Source organism: Natrix helvetica, assembly GCF_964273705.1.
Source record: "Natrix helvetica genome assembly, chromosome: 2".
NCBI classification, from domain to species: domain Eukaryota; kingdom Metazoa; phylum Chordata; class Lepidosauria; order Squamata; family Natricidae; genus Natrix; species Natrix helvetica.
This window is the reverse complement of record NC_138552.1, coordinates 142,812,823-142,828,151: the sequence shown is the minus strand read 5'-3', so window position 1 is coordinate 142,828,151 and position 15,329 is coordinate 142,812,823. Positions and strand designations below refer to the sequence as shown.

General features: G+C 39.8%; 1 protein-coding gene across 1 annotated transcript in view; it reads right to left on the bottom strand.

Moving 5' to 3' along the window:
* LDAH (lipid droplet associated hydrolase) overlaps nucleotides 1-15,329 on the bottom strand; it is a 112,972-nt gene that overhangs the window by 23,289 nt on the left and 74,354 nt on the right. The window contains exon 5 of the mRNA XM_081943160.1: nucleotides 10,785-11,025. Coding sequence (XP_081799286.1) covers nucleotides 10,785-11,025 — 241 coding nt within the window. The remainder of the gene's footprint in view (nucleotides 1-10,784; nucleotides 11,026-15,329) is intronic.

Here is a 15,329-nt window from a genome sequence, read left to right as displayed (position 1 = left end):
GAATATGTATTTGAGCAACTACTTGCATGCCCCATGTTTGGAAAAATAAATAAATTAGAGCTTACATATTTGTGTAGGATTAGTTGTCATGGCATCATGAGATGCCAGAGTCAATTACAGGAAATTCTCACTTAACAACCCTGCATGTCAAGATAAGATAGGCAGATAGGGGCAACTGAAGCAAACACTATGGCTATAAATGAGGGAAGTTACAATTTTGATCGTATAACTGAGGGTGCATTGCAACGGCTCTAACCTCAAGGTTTAGTTGTAACTAGCACTTGTTCAGTGCCACTGTAACTTGGAATGGTCATTGAACGAGGATTACTGGTAATCAGTTGTATTATTTTGCTTGCAGTGAGATGCAGGTTGTAATTAGATTTAAAACCATGAATCTGGAATGAATCTTATAAAGTACTTGTAATTCAGGAAGCGATAAGGAAATGAAAATGCGACTAATCTGTGATTCTTAATATAGAATCATCAGAGTAGGTCTGATAGAAATCAGCAGAAGGTATTTCAAATTAGAAAAATTGAGTTAAGGATCAGATTATTTGCATTTCACAATATGGAATGTTTAATTAACTCTGGCTCAATGGTCGAGTTTATCTCTGTGATGCTCTAATGTCTCCAAAATTATTTATCAATGTTTTCATAAAAATAAGCTTCTGTGATGTGCAGAAAGTTAACAGAAAGTTAAGATGATGATCCATACATAAATCCTACAGAAGGATCTACTGGATTATGACTAATACTAACAGAAAAATCACTGGACAATTTTGCAAGGAGAGTTGAATTAATATGTGTATGAAAGAACAGATAGACAGATTTCAAATTGTAAATTAAAAAAAAAAACACTTTTATTATCAATTTAACTAATCAATAATGGTAGCAATAATAATGCCATTGTAGGATTATGCTTTTTTACTTTATCTTTTAAAATATGATCAGAAATTGTATGTCAACTTAAAAATAGTAAATTAACAGATTAATTAAATCTTGCTTGGGTGCTGACTCTAGCGAAAACTACAACTAGACATATTTTATACCCAGGATTGTTTCATTCTAGCCAGCATCTGAAATAAAATAATTGCAATTCATATCATTGAAACAGCATATAAATATGGGCTTATGTATCTACATAAGATTGATGAATCACTCATTCAACTGCCTTACCACATCTTCACTGCATATTTTAATGCAGATTTGCCCATCATGCAAGACCAAATTATATTTGGATTGACCTGATTCTGTGAAGTATATCACTGATTAATGGGGCTTAATAGTGTTGAGCCTGTACTTCAAGGTTTCTAACTTATTTCTCGAGTTTGCTTGGCAGATGCTATTCCAACTCAATGCTTCTATTGGTCAAACTAGAAAAGAGGAAAAGCTTTAATTTATGTACTGAAAATAAAGTAATAATTTATGTGCATATATACGAAAAAGGGTTTCCCCCTCTTCTCCAATTATTTTAATGATTGTGATGATTTCTACATATTCTTTCTAATTCATATATAATTTTCAATCTCTGTGGTCCTTTTTTAAATAAGCTTTCTATAGCTAGTTAACTCACTTGTGCTCAGCCATGAAAATCTTTTGTGAAAATCACAGTTGGGGCATTTATCACTCAATCTTTTCAGAAATCTTTTCATCCAGAGGACTTAAAATACCACAAGTATAGGTAGTCTTTGCTTAGCAATCTCAGTTGGGGCCAGCAATCCCATCCCTAAGTGATGTGGTTACTAAGTGAAACATCACATGATCGCAACAGGCTTATGACATCACTTCGGCTATAGTCATTAAACGAATCGTCATGGGCAGTTAAGTGAGACATCACGTGGCAGTGACTTGCAATTTTACTGCCAACATCTCCACTGATTCTGCTCGTCAGAAGCCAGTAGAGAAGTGTTCAAATGACAATCATTGACCATGGAGTGTTGCCATGCTCATGAGAACTGGTTGTACAGTTACTTTCTCAATGCTGCCATAACTTTAAAAGGTTGTTAAACAGGGCAGTTGGCCTACCTGTAATCTGTATTGTTACACAATTCAATGCAGTCATTGTATCTCCTTCCATTCTTCTAATATTAAGTATAATTTAGCTCAAAGCTATGTAACTACATCACGGGGAAAAATCTATCCAGTTGATCACCAAGAATCAACAATGACATGAGGGCACGTTATCAATCCAAAAAAATGTAATTACAAGTCCTGACTCCTGCCTAAATACAGGACACTTGTTTATTTATTTAATTTCGATAGCCGCCCATCTGAAATGATTCTGGGAGGCTAACAAATGTAAAATTAATGAAAAACAGTTACGATTTGGTACAAAAATAAGGCAGCTAAGAAAAACTTATCATAGATGTCAATATATGCAGGAAATTGGACTCTTCACACACTTGGGGGGGGGGGGGAGGGGAAAACCCAGGCACAAAGCTTACCCTGGTGTTAGGAATAATTTTCTATGTGCAATTTTCCTGCTCCAACCACGTATTCCATATAATGAATCAAAGGAATTTGATCAACTTTTGTATAACTCCTTTAAAGCATGACAAGCATGTTGGTTGCATTCAACTTTTATAACCTCTCTAGTTTACTTATACATTGATTCTCAGGCTCACTCATGGAAGTGAAAAGGGCAAGAGGAAAAGGGAGGGGAGGGGAGGAGGAGGGGAGAAAGAAAAGAAAAATATAAAGGTCTTAGTTTCTCCTTCCTGCTCATTATCCACCATTCAGCCCTCTGATTGCCAACTATTAAATAGAGTTTGTACCCAGTTGTGCTCATTTTGATATAAAATGGGAAGAAAAGTTTTCCATTTCACTTTTAATAACAATTTCAAACACTGTTTTCCCAAGATAAGGACTTTTTTTTCCAATCTCTTCCATCACTGCCGATTATCGTAAAATAAACCATCTTTAGTACTCTTCTGGTCAGTAAACAGATTTTTTTTAAAAAACCAAAAAAAACCCCAAGGAAATTCCTCCAGAGAAGCCACAGATTTAAGATTGCAAGGAAGGACTGCATGTAAGGAGGGGGCTTGGGGGCTTACTGTGCTTATCTGTATCTTTGCTGTCATCCAGATGTTGACCTTTGACCCAGAAGCCTGCCTCTCTCAAAAAGGCTTGCAGTGTTTGCCCATTATGTAATGTCTGTACATTTGTGGAAATTTTACAGAAACAAACGGAGGAAGTATGCCAGTCAAGCTAGTGGATAATAAATCCTGTGCGCTATAGATACAGACCCGTCTGCCCTCACCTTAAATCAGCTACTTACATGCTCAATGGAAAATATTTTTCAGGCAGTAAGTTGCTAAAAGTCAAAAAAAACAAAGCGTCCCCCCCCACAACCCCCCCCCCCCAATTGCATTCATAATATAAGCTATAAAGAAAGCATTTTTCACTCCCTTTTTCTTTTTGGTTAATATAATGGTTTTTGCTCGGAAGGTGGTTAAGCATCTTTATTTTTCAAAAGGGGGGAACCTTTGGGTATTAATAAAATGTAACAAAATGGATGAAAGTGTAAAGCTAGTCTGAGGTAGCTACCTATTTCGTCTTCTTGTGTTTCCTTTTCATTTATCTAACTAGCCACCTTGTGAGACCCTGAGGATTGTGCTGTTACTGTTAAGAACAGTGTATGTCAGGGGTGTCAAACTCGGTTTCACTGAGGGCTGCACTAGGGTTGTGTTTGACTTTGGGGGCCAGGGTAGGCGTGACCAGCTCGATGTCACTCATGTCAGTGGCACCTCTAATGGCCCAAGCGCTCTGCCAGTGAAAAAGGGCTCCTGAGCTCAGTTTTCAGCAGCCTCCTGCAACCTTCTGGCAGCAAAAACGGAGCTCCATTTTCGCTGGCTGAGGCACTGTGGGCCGGTCCTTTGTTGTTTACAGGGCAGCCACGTGGGCCAGATCTAAGTACCTTACAGGCTGGATCCGGCCCTCGGGCCTTGAATTTGACACCCCTGGGGTATGTCATTATAAGATCCTGATATCTGCTGAGATAATTTTCCCTTTCAATTGGGTAGATCTTTGGCAGTTTCTTAGCAATAGGGAAATCATATCCCTGTGAAGAGGTGTCGGCCAAAATAGGCAGGAGGGATGCCCACTAGGATATCACTAGGCCAGTTTAGTCTAGTGGTTAAAGCACCAGCCTAGAAGTCAGGAGACTGAGCGTTCCCCATCTTAGGCAGGGAAATAGCCTGGTGACATTGGACCAGTCCCTCTCTCTTTCAGCCCCACCTCACAAGGGTGGTTGTGGTGGGGAAAATAAAAGGAGGAAGTGGAAGATGAGATATGTTTGCCATCTTGAGTTATTTCTAAAAATAATAAAGATGGTCTAAAAATAAAATAAAAATAAACGAGATAGGTCTGTGGCAGGCCTATGGTATTTTCCTTTTTTATCCTGGGATGGGGTAATTCAAAGAGGTTTTTCTTCTGCTTTTACCTATATTAAGTCTATTTTAGGGTGATGCTCTTTTTAAATGATTTTGTGCTTCTACAAAATCCGAGTTTGCAAATCTTTTATGCATAAGAAGTATCATGCAGAAAAGAATTAATGTGGTATTTGAAAATGAAAATTAGAGCTACAGTAAGAAAATGATTTTTTTTTCTTTTCCCTTTTGTTTATACATCAAAATACTGGTCTTTGAAGAGTGGTAAAAGTATTGTTGTTGTTGTTGTTGTTGAAGTTCTTAGTAGGCAAAAACAAAACTAAGACTACATAAGTCAGATGTTTAACAATTAGTTTTTGTAAAGAAAGATGCTTTATCGCTGCTTTCTATGTCTAAGTGTCATCGTAGCCAGGGGTTAGAAGGCAGAATTGCAGGCTAATTCTGCTGACTGCCAGGAGTTTGATCCTGACCGACTCATCCTTTCATCCTTTTTCATATTGGTAAAATGAGGACCCAGATTGTTGGGGGCAATATGCTGACTCTATAAATCACTTAAGAGAGGGCTGTAAAGCAACGTGAAATGGTATATAAGTCTAGGTGCTATTGCTATTGCAATAGCTAAATAACTCTAACATCCTCATGTCTTGTTATACTCTTGATTCTTTCCCACAGTGAACGTAATATTTGAATAAAGAAATTGACTAGTCAAAAAAATAAAATCATAAGAAAATTCTACTGGCAAGAAGCTATGTTGTTACTGAGACAGCTTACTTTTTAGTATTTAGCTGATTTATTTATTAATATTTGTCCTCTGTTTATAAGTCCACACCATACCATTTTCAGGACTTTTAGCTAAATACTGAATGGTATATTGGTGACCACCATGCTTTCTTTCCTGATTGCTGAAACTTCCTATGTACTTTGAAGCTTATGTTCTATTCTGCTGAAATTGTCCCATTAACAACAACATAACCAAGACTTTGCTTGAGGCCACACTTCTTCTAAATGGTGTTTTACTTTTTGAGTTTGATGGAAGGCGGGCTGGGCACTTAGTCTTGTTATAATTAGGTTTTCTAAATCTCATTTCCTTTTTAGAGGAGAGAAAACATATTGTTGTGAGTAAGGTCCGGACGTGGTAACGAGTCCCTGGCAGGTTAGTTTGTGCTAGGAAACACATCATTTTAAAGGAAACGTTTACCTTCTCTTCTCATCATGGATTTTATTGCAATTACAGCAATGAGACAGAAACTATTGCCAAAGGTAACTCATACACACACACACACAGACACACACATACACTTTTAATGAGTTAGTTAATACAAACCTCCTGGAGAGGAGGAATAAATTCATTTGCCGAACATTTCTGAACCATACCTAATGGGTTATTGAAGGGCAAATGGATATAATGTTTGTTCCAATTATATTTCACTGCACACTCACAGATTGGTAAAGCCAAGTTAAAATAGCCACGATTGCTGACCAAGATATTGTCAGTTACTGCTAATCTGAAGCAGATGGTACAGGACATGCCACTTCCTAGATTACTTACCTATACAGGAAGCCTAGGAGTTTGTTACTATATAAAACCCCTTTACTCTCACAGCCTTAATGTTTGTGGGCATTTCCTTTCAACTCACCCAACCACAATGATTCATTTCCAAGGAAGGCGACTCATTGAAATCAACGAATATTTAATTTTATTTAAAGGCTGCTAGTAAAGTCCAGCCAAATAAAACCAGTCATTCCCAAAAGGGTTTAATTACATAAAAAGGGGGAAGTTGTCAGAGGATCAAATCCCCAAGAGCTCATTCTCTGATCATCGCATGATCAATGTTTTCTGTGCTTCCTTCCAGACAGGAGTCTGGCAATGGTCCATTTAGCTGTGAAAGAACAAACATGAGAGTCCCACCATGTGAAGTTTCAAAATTATAATCCTTACAAAAATGATACCAAAGAAATGAGGTATGGAATGTAAGATGGAAAGCCTCCCACTCTTTCACCTGTACAAATGACATGGAACAAACCTGTTTGTCTCCATTATGTCCTCAATGTTTCTTATCCATCACAGGTTTTATCCATGCAGATCTTGCTGCCCAGAATCTCTATTCTGTAGTTGACTAAACTGATACATACAATTAGATATAGGTAAAGATAAAGGTTCCCCTCATGCTAGTTATATGTGCTAGTCGTTACCGCCTCTAGGGGGAGGGGCTCATCTCTGTTTCAAAGCCAAAGACGTCTCTGTGGTCATGTGGCCGGCATGACTAAACAGCAAACGGCGCACCGAACACTGTTACCTTCCCACCAAAGGTGGTTCCTATTTTTCTACTTGCATTTTTACATGCTTTCGAACTGCTAGGTTGGCAGAAGCTGGGACAAGTAATGGGAGCTCACTCCATTATGCAGCACTAGGGATTCGAACCACCAAACTGCCGACCTTTCTGTTCAATGAGCTCAGCATCTTAGCCACTGAGCCACCACTACAATTAGATATATCATTCACTAAAATGTTGGGGATTTCTATCTGGCTAAAGAACTTATTTGTAAAGAATTTTTTGAAGAGTTATTCAGAAAGCATTGAGATGAATAGCAGAATAACAGAGTTGGGAGAGATCTTCTAATCTAACTCCCTGCTCAAGCAGGAGACACTTCACCATTCTGGACAAAGTGGCCAATCACTTCTTTAAAACTTCCAGTGATAAAACACCTACAATTTTTGGAGGGAAGCCCTTCCAGTAATTAATTGTTTTGACTGACAGGAAACTTCTCCCTAGTTCAAGGTTAGATCTCTCCTTGAGAAATTTCCATCTGCTATTTTTCATCAAAGATGCAAAATAGTCGCAGTTGCATCATACAATGTGTGGAAATGGGGTTTCCCAATTCTTTTCTGGTCTTTTCTTTTGAAGGAGATAGTTTCAGTTAAGCATTATTTTAAAGCTTACCACTCAATTATATCTTTCCACTTCAAAATAATGAGAACAGCACCATATATTTTCAAGAAGTTCACCTCTGAAATATAGCAGCATTTGGAGGAATGGCTCTAAAGTTATAAAAAAGGGGGCAAAAAGGTTTAAGATTTAAAAACAGAATGGGACAACAAGCACTGTTAATGAAACATGGAATACATCTAAAAACTGTGTTTGGAGATGTTTGTTTGCTTTTGTAAACATGTTCTGAGTTGCACTTCTGATTAATTTCCTGTCAATGATGGAAGACTGATTCAGAAGAGATTTTTAACCAGCAGAATTGAGAAAGAGATGCTTTTCAGCAATGCCATTCAACTTTTTCTTAAACCTAGCCGATACTCCCTCTTAACTTCTCCTATAAGGGCAGGGAGCCTCGGCAGCAATATAACAATAAGTAATAAGCACAGAGAACTGTTGGAGAATAACCTTCCAATATAGCCCATAGCAGATAGACAGACAGACAGACAGACAGATGATACCGTGTTTCCCCGAAAATACAACATGTCCTGATAATAAGGCCATGCCACATTTTTCGGGTGGGGAAAATGTATGCTCTCCCCTGAAAATAAGCCCCCTGGACAGCCCCCCCTCCAGCCAGGCAGAGCGCCACACACTGACTTAGCGGTATCCCAAAGGCGCCAAGCCGCAGGAATGGGGTGAGGGGGCAAAGGCTTGTGTTTCTTGGCGGCTTCGGGATACCGCTAGGTCAGTGAGCGGTGCTGTGCCCAACTGGAGAGGGGGGTTGCCGGGCGGTTGCCCTCTTGCAAGCGGGCTCCTGAAGAGCTGGGCACAGCCTCAGGGTCGAACAGCTGTGTTGCGCTGTTGCAGCAGCACTACACAGCAGCCATGAGGTGACCATGCTCACGAGCAGCCACCCAGCAACCCCCCCTTTCCAGCCAGGCACAGCAGCATTCACTGACCTAGGGGTATCGTCAACCCGGGTGAGCGCTTGTTCACCGCCCTCCAGCTCCCGTGGCTTGGCGCCTTCGGAATGCCCTAGGTCGGTGAATGGGGCTCTGCATGGCTGGAGAGGGGGGGTGCACGAGGGGCTTTTCTTCTCCCCACTCACGCACCTCCCAGCCTCACAATGCCCTTGCCTAACTATCCCTGCAGAGCCAGGGCATCTCTGCTGCCGCCGCTACATGGCTTTTTCTGTGGCTTCCAAAGCACGGAGGTAGGGTGCTGAGTCTTGGGAATACGCTGTATGGTTGTACGATCTGGCAGTATGCTCTACCTCAGCTAGAGTGTACTCCCAGAGCGGTCGCTGCCAAAAGACTCGGCTGTGGATCTCCGGAGTTTGGAAGCCGCAGAATAGGTTATGCTCGGAGCGCCGCGGCAGCACACTGGCCCTGCAGGGAGAGCTGGGCCAGGGCAGGGTGAGGTTGGGAGGCACACCAGCTGGGGACAGAACAGGCTTGTGCAACCTCTCTTTCCAGCCGGGCAGAGCGTCATGCACTAACCTAAGGGTATCCTGAATGCGTCAAGCTGCAGGAGCTTGGGGCGAGGGCAGAGCATCACGCGGCTTAGTGCCTTTGAGATATCACTGGGTCCGTGAGTGGCGCTCTGCCCGGCTGGAAAGAGGGGTTGCTGGGTGCCTGCTCGTGAGCGTGGTCACCTCATGGCTGGTACGTTGCGCTGCTGCGACAGCACAACATAGCCGTTTGCCTCTGAGGCTGTGCCTGGCTCTTCGGGCGCCCGCTCACAAGAGAGCAGCCACCCGGCAACCCAAAACAATAAGCCCCCCTTGATAATAAGACCCAATCAATATTTTGGGGGTCAAAAGAAAGTAAGACCCTGTCTTATTTTCGGAGAAACACGGTAGATAGATATAGATCAGGGGTGGCGAACAAGTTCGACAAAAAGAGCCATTCACAGATGTCACCTAAGACAACAACGAAATCAGTATTATTTGAAACTCAAAGTTATGTTTCTTCAAGGTACCTGCTTAATTCAAAGTGTTATATAATATCAGTATCACTTAACAACGCTCCTGCTTAGCAACCAAAATGTTGGCTCAGAAACTCTGGCATTTGAAGCACGCAACTCTTAAAGCTGTCAAGTTACAAGACCCTTGCACCCCTAACCCTTTAGGGAAAAAAACCCCCAGGGTCTTCAAACCTGACAGCTTTAACACTTGTGGACTTCAACTCCCAGAATTCCTCCTCCAGTCATGTTGCAGCGACGTCATCTGCGTGGATCTGCTCCATCTTTGCTTTCTTCATTGTGGGCAGGGCTTCTGCTGAAGATGCCGACGAGTACGAGTTGCCACCAGAATAACTGTTGCTACCTCCTCCTCCTCCTCCTCCAACAGAATCACCAGATTTGCTCCTGAGCTCAGCACTGGGTTACCTCTGCCCCCTCCCCCTCCTCCGTGCTTTTGAGGAGCCATGAGGCTTTTTTTCCCCTGCTCCCCCCCCCCGCCTTCCTACTGGCTCCTGCAGCCTCATGGCTCCTCAAAAGCACGGCGGAGGAGGAGGAGGGGGCAGGGGTAACCCAGCGCTGACTGAGCTCAGCTGCTCCGAGCGGAAGGGAGGCGCCGCTGCCACGCGCGGAGATGCCGGCTGGAGCTTTGGCGGCTTCATCTCAGCCGCAGCGCCGGGCGGCAAATCCGGCAGTGCTGCCTGTTAGAGGAGGATGAGGAGGAGGTGGCAGCAGTTCTTCCGGTGGCGGTGGGGGCTTTGGGGCTTCACAACTAGCCTCAGTCGCCCCGTGCTCCTCAAAGCAAGTCTGGGGAAGTCCTTTGCAGGCGGCCTGCAAAGGACCTCCCCAGCTTCCGAAAGGGAGCGCGCGATCCGAGCCACAGTATACTAAATAATGACAAGAGGCAAAGAGCCTCATTTATTTTGGCCGGGAGCCGCATGCGGCTCGCGAGCCGCGTGTTCGCCACCCCTGATATAGATGATAAATAGCTAGATAGATAGACAGACAGATATATGATAGATAGATAGACGATGATAGATAGATAGATAAGACAATGATAGATAGATAGATGATAGATTGATAGATAGATAGACAGACAGACAGACAGACAGACAGCATATCCCAGGCTGCAACAATGGTACAAGTTCCAAACACTGCAGATCATTTCATATATTATAAACAACCAAGAGGCTTCAGTAATTGATGGTATAAACAAGTTGAATAAATAAATAAACAAACAACTTTTTTTTCACCTATTCATTTTTGTTTGTTGAGGGGTAAAGGCATTTTTACTTTGGCTTAAGCAATATTGTTAGAAACCCAAGAGCCAAACTTGCCATTCCCATTCAAACCTTTAAAAATATTTTCCCCAAATTATTACTGAATACATTATTTTTTTTTTAAAAAAATGACAGCTGCCTTTTATGAGGACTGATCAATTAAAAAAACACACACGTTAGATAAGATAATTTAGAAGAGAGAGCAAGTCTCATGTGCTGGTCCTACTCACCAATACAACCCATGTTAAGCATGTCCACCGATGTCATCACTGCAGTTTCATGAATCCGTTTCTTCTGATTCAGTGCAAAATGGACCAAGAAGCTTTTGACTCTTTCTGGTAAAAGGGTGACCAAATATATAGGGATGTACAGAATATAACGTAGCCAGCAGAGCAGGGGAGTCAGGAGCTTGCCGTTTGGGGATTGCGCCATGCGTTCTATCGTAGGGAAGAGCAGGATGCTGCGGAGAATCTAAAAAGGCAGAAAAAAGAAAACAAAAAGACTTGAACAAGGCATGGGAGAGAGAACTTTACATGTAATACACAATATGGACTACTGGAGTAGTTCTCCCTTTTCTACCCAGCATAATTCCTCTAAAATGAGCTGAGGTATACAGTAGGAATCCTATGAACTCGATCCTTAGAACTGTTTCCTTAATTGGGAGAAAACGCCACTGAATTCAGTAGGATTTTTATCTTAGTAGAAGTGGACAAAGCTAAACAACCTCTGGCCCCTCACTGGTCGATAACAAAGGATCTAATTTTGAGTATGCTCCACTCTTGAGATTCAATGGATCAAAAAATTATTATTTTTTTTTTGGGGGGGGGGGGGAGGGAATCATTCTTTAAAAAGAATTTGCTATCCTAGGCTTCAGAGAAAAATGAAATGTGTACAAATCATTCTGTTCTCTTATTAAAATGCGTTATAGCCCTATGTAGACACATTCCAATGTAAAGTCTAATATTTGTTTTTTTTAAAAAAGCTTTACTGCAAAAGTCTATTTATGCTGTCTTCTTTTGCATCTGTACAGATTATGGAGCAGTCATTCTGATATGCACAAATGTACATATATGTCTGCAGAAATAAGGACACATCTATTCTATTGAACAATTTCTTTCCTGTCTCTGACCTAATAACTCAGATCTCAAGTTCTGGTCCTTTAATTGCTCATTTACAGAAGAAGCCTAAAAAATGTTTTTTTTTTTTTAAAAAAAGTAGTATTTTCAATATTTCATTAATAAACCCATAAGCTTTCCATTAAGGACTTATATCTCAAAATGGGAACATAAAGGAAACATTGCTAGGATACCTGCCAATTCCACTGATAGGCGAAAACTTCCAAATTATTTTAAAGGAAATCAAAAATAGGACCACTTCCATTATTGTTCTACTTTCTGAGAGAGCCAAGGCTGTGGGAGGATACTTTATCTGACATAATTAAGAGCCAAATTACGTACACTATATTGCCAAAATTATTTGCTCACAACTGAGTCTGATTATGTGGATGGGTGAGCAAATACTTTTGGCAATATAGTGTAGGTTTGTCTAAGGAAGATTGTGCACAGGATGCTCAACTGATGTCTTGGGTTAGATTTTATGCTTTATAAGTCCACACATTATTCATGAAAATTAGCCAGCACTTTTTGTTATATTTAGTGCTTCCACTGTTCTAATTATAGACCGGTTTAATCTATCTCTTATATATGCTTGCTCTTGGAATTAAGCCCAAAATTATGGCTGGTATCTAAGGACACGTACCTATGTTCAAATTGTTGTGAAAAGGTAGAAATCAAAATAGGACTGTGGTCTCCAAACATGTCTGCTAAGTATCAGATTGGGAAAGGATGGTCTAGATCAGGGCTGTCAAACTCCCAGCCTGCGGGCTGGATGCATCACACGCTGGCCACACCCACATCCAGTTTAGCGAAGGGGGAAAATGTCCCATTACGTCACGTGACACTGCCGTGACGACGTGAATTTGACACCCCTGGTCTAGACCATAAATATTGTTATTCATTAGGGAAATTATGGTTACAAAATCATGACCTTATTACCCAGTCAATGGTTCCTTAGGAAAAATGTGATTTATGCCAGAGAGTTACCTATTATGATCTAGTTTCCTTCCCCATTCTCCAAGGTGATTTTTCTCCTAGTAGATCAGCAATAGGAGACTTTAAATCATAAAGTTTAAGTCAAATGTGAAGAAATCCTCTCCATGTTTTCTTGGCTTCAACACTTAGAATATTTTATGGTGTGCATATATCTTTCATCTCAAGAACTTTAAGGCAACTTATGGGACTGATGATGTAAGTTTTTTTAAAAAAGAATTCAGACCTTAATGATAGAGGAATAAATTAAACATATTGGAAAAAGCTGGTAAGATTCATATGTACTTAATTTCAAACCCCTTAATACTGGTTTAGACCCGGAACTCGGACCCTTGAGACCTAAAGCTACATGAAATATTGTGGTAATAGTGTTTATATTCATATTCAAGATATGACTTTTATCAATGTGGAAATCCATGTCCCTTTGTGAACTAAACCTAATCTCAGGATATTTTTTTTTTTTAGAAATCTTTATAATTTTAAGATATTGCACAGTAAATCATTCTTATCTTGCCTGTCCTCTTAATGGGAAAGCTGATAGACAATACCAAAGGTAAGTATGTTGAATTATATCTCCAAATTCTAGCATTTTAAAAAAACCTATAGAATAATGGCTGAGGATTTTCTTTTGAGAATCCAGACATTATAGAAATCTACCTTGCCTAAATTTATTTCTTTGTTTTTCTCATTTTTGAACAGCCCAACTCCCTCAGAGATTTCAGTTTCCTAACCTATTTGCAATAAAGGACTGATCCAACTTAGTCCAACCCTGTCTGTATCACCAACTGATGCTACATTAGTTTGAGATTCCTATCTGAATATTTTTTAGTGACAAAAGTTATACTCATTTGGAATATCATTCAACAGGAAATATGTCAATTTGTACATAATTGGAATCCATCTGAAAATACGGTAAGAATAATCCTGGAACTATTGTTATTGTGTAATGAGCTGCTTTGAAGACAATCATTCAGGTGATATATGACCCTGTCATGTATAATAATAAAACTTTTTTAAAAAAAGCAGAAATCTAAGATTAGGGTCAAAATGGCCTCAGGAGTTTCCAATGATTTAATCAGGAGGAATTTCTGACAGGAATTCAGATTTCTGTTCTTTTGAGTATTTCTTGAATATTTCCACCAAAGCTAAATGTATAGAACAAACTGAGCATTTATCTTCCAACAAACTGGACTGCAGGTTGAATGTTTTAAACTGAGGAATGTATCACTTACTGGGAACAGTTTATTGTATTTCCTTTATGTTATCACTAATTGACAAATGTAAAGCATTTGGGATTCAGAAATTTTAAACAAAGTTAAACTGCAGGATGCACACATTATTAAATTTAGTATGCTAATAGTTGCCATTGCCTTAAAATTCAGCAAACAAAAGTAAACATTCCCCGAAGATGAATGCCATTTCTGAATTTCCATGCAAGTTTGTTTTAGTATTTGTGCTCCAACATCTAACTAAACTTGGCTGATCTCAAAAACTAAACAGAGTTGAATCTCATTAATATTTCAATGGAAACCATCAGGAAGTACCATTGTTGTAGGTTAACTAGACTAGAAATTGGAAAAAGGATCCTGAAAGAAAGTAATCTATTTCCTAGTGTTGTCAAGACTACTGCCAGGAAGGATCCCGAAGTCACTGGGAGCCATATTTGACTTAAATCAAACTTTGCCTGTTCAAGACATAGATTTCAACCACCACTTTAGAAAGAATGACCCTGTTCAATGACCCAATTTTGAGAGGGGGAAGGTACTCATGTAACATATATTAAAGAATATTGACAGTTTGATCCTTTGGCTTCTTAAATTAATATTTTTTATCATATCAATCATGCTATCAAGGTTTCAAGGACATTTTAAAATTATTTTCCAGGCTTCATTCTTGAGGTTGGCAGGAGGCTTTGAGATATTAACAACCAGTAGATATACTACTCCAGCGATTCAGTTTTCAGGCATCGGCTCTTGTGGGTGGGTGGGTGGGTGGGTGGGTGGGAGTAAAATGTCTGTAAGCCATGTCATATCATAGTGTAGGCAAGAAATGTTTTTGAAAGGATTTTTTCTATTAGCCTAAAGAAAGAGAATTATATCTGGAGAGCTCTGTAAACCATCCAACATACACAGTGTTGGTTCTGGGTGAAGGAAAGGCATTATATATATTCCATGGCAGTTTCATGTCATTATATTCTTTGAGATTCTGTTCTGTGAGACACCATAATATATGGCAGGACTGGCATGGCGTTGGTATGTTTATTGGTGAAAAATAAATCCAGATTCTATTAAAGAAAACACAGGGAAAGCCTTGGGTAGACTTACCACATTATATTTTAGTTCAGTGTTTTTCACATATATTTATTATTGGCTTACTTTTTCCAAATATTTGCACTGGGTTTAAGAATCATGTATGTAAAACTAACTCTAAATAACAGCTCAACAACAAAACAAAAGACAGATGAAGGAAAACATCAGGTAACAAAGATTTCTTTCAATGCCAGTTACTTATAATTAAGACTAAAAATGGCTTGAAAAAAGAAAATGGAGAGGTATTTTAAACTTGTGAGCAAGCTTTTTGTGCTTTAGTGTATTGAAAATCATAAAATTGAAAATTAAGATTTTATATCTTATTTAGATATAAATAATAATTTTAAAGTAAATTATT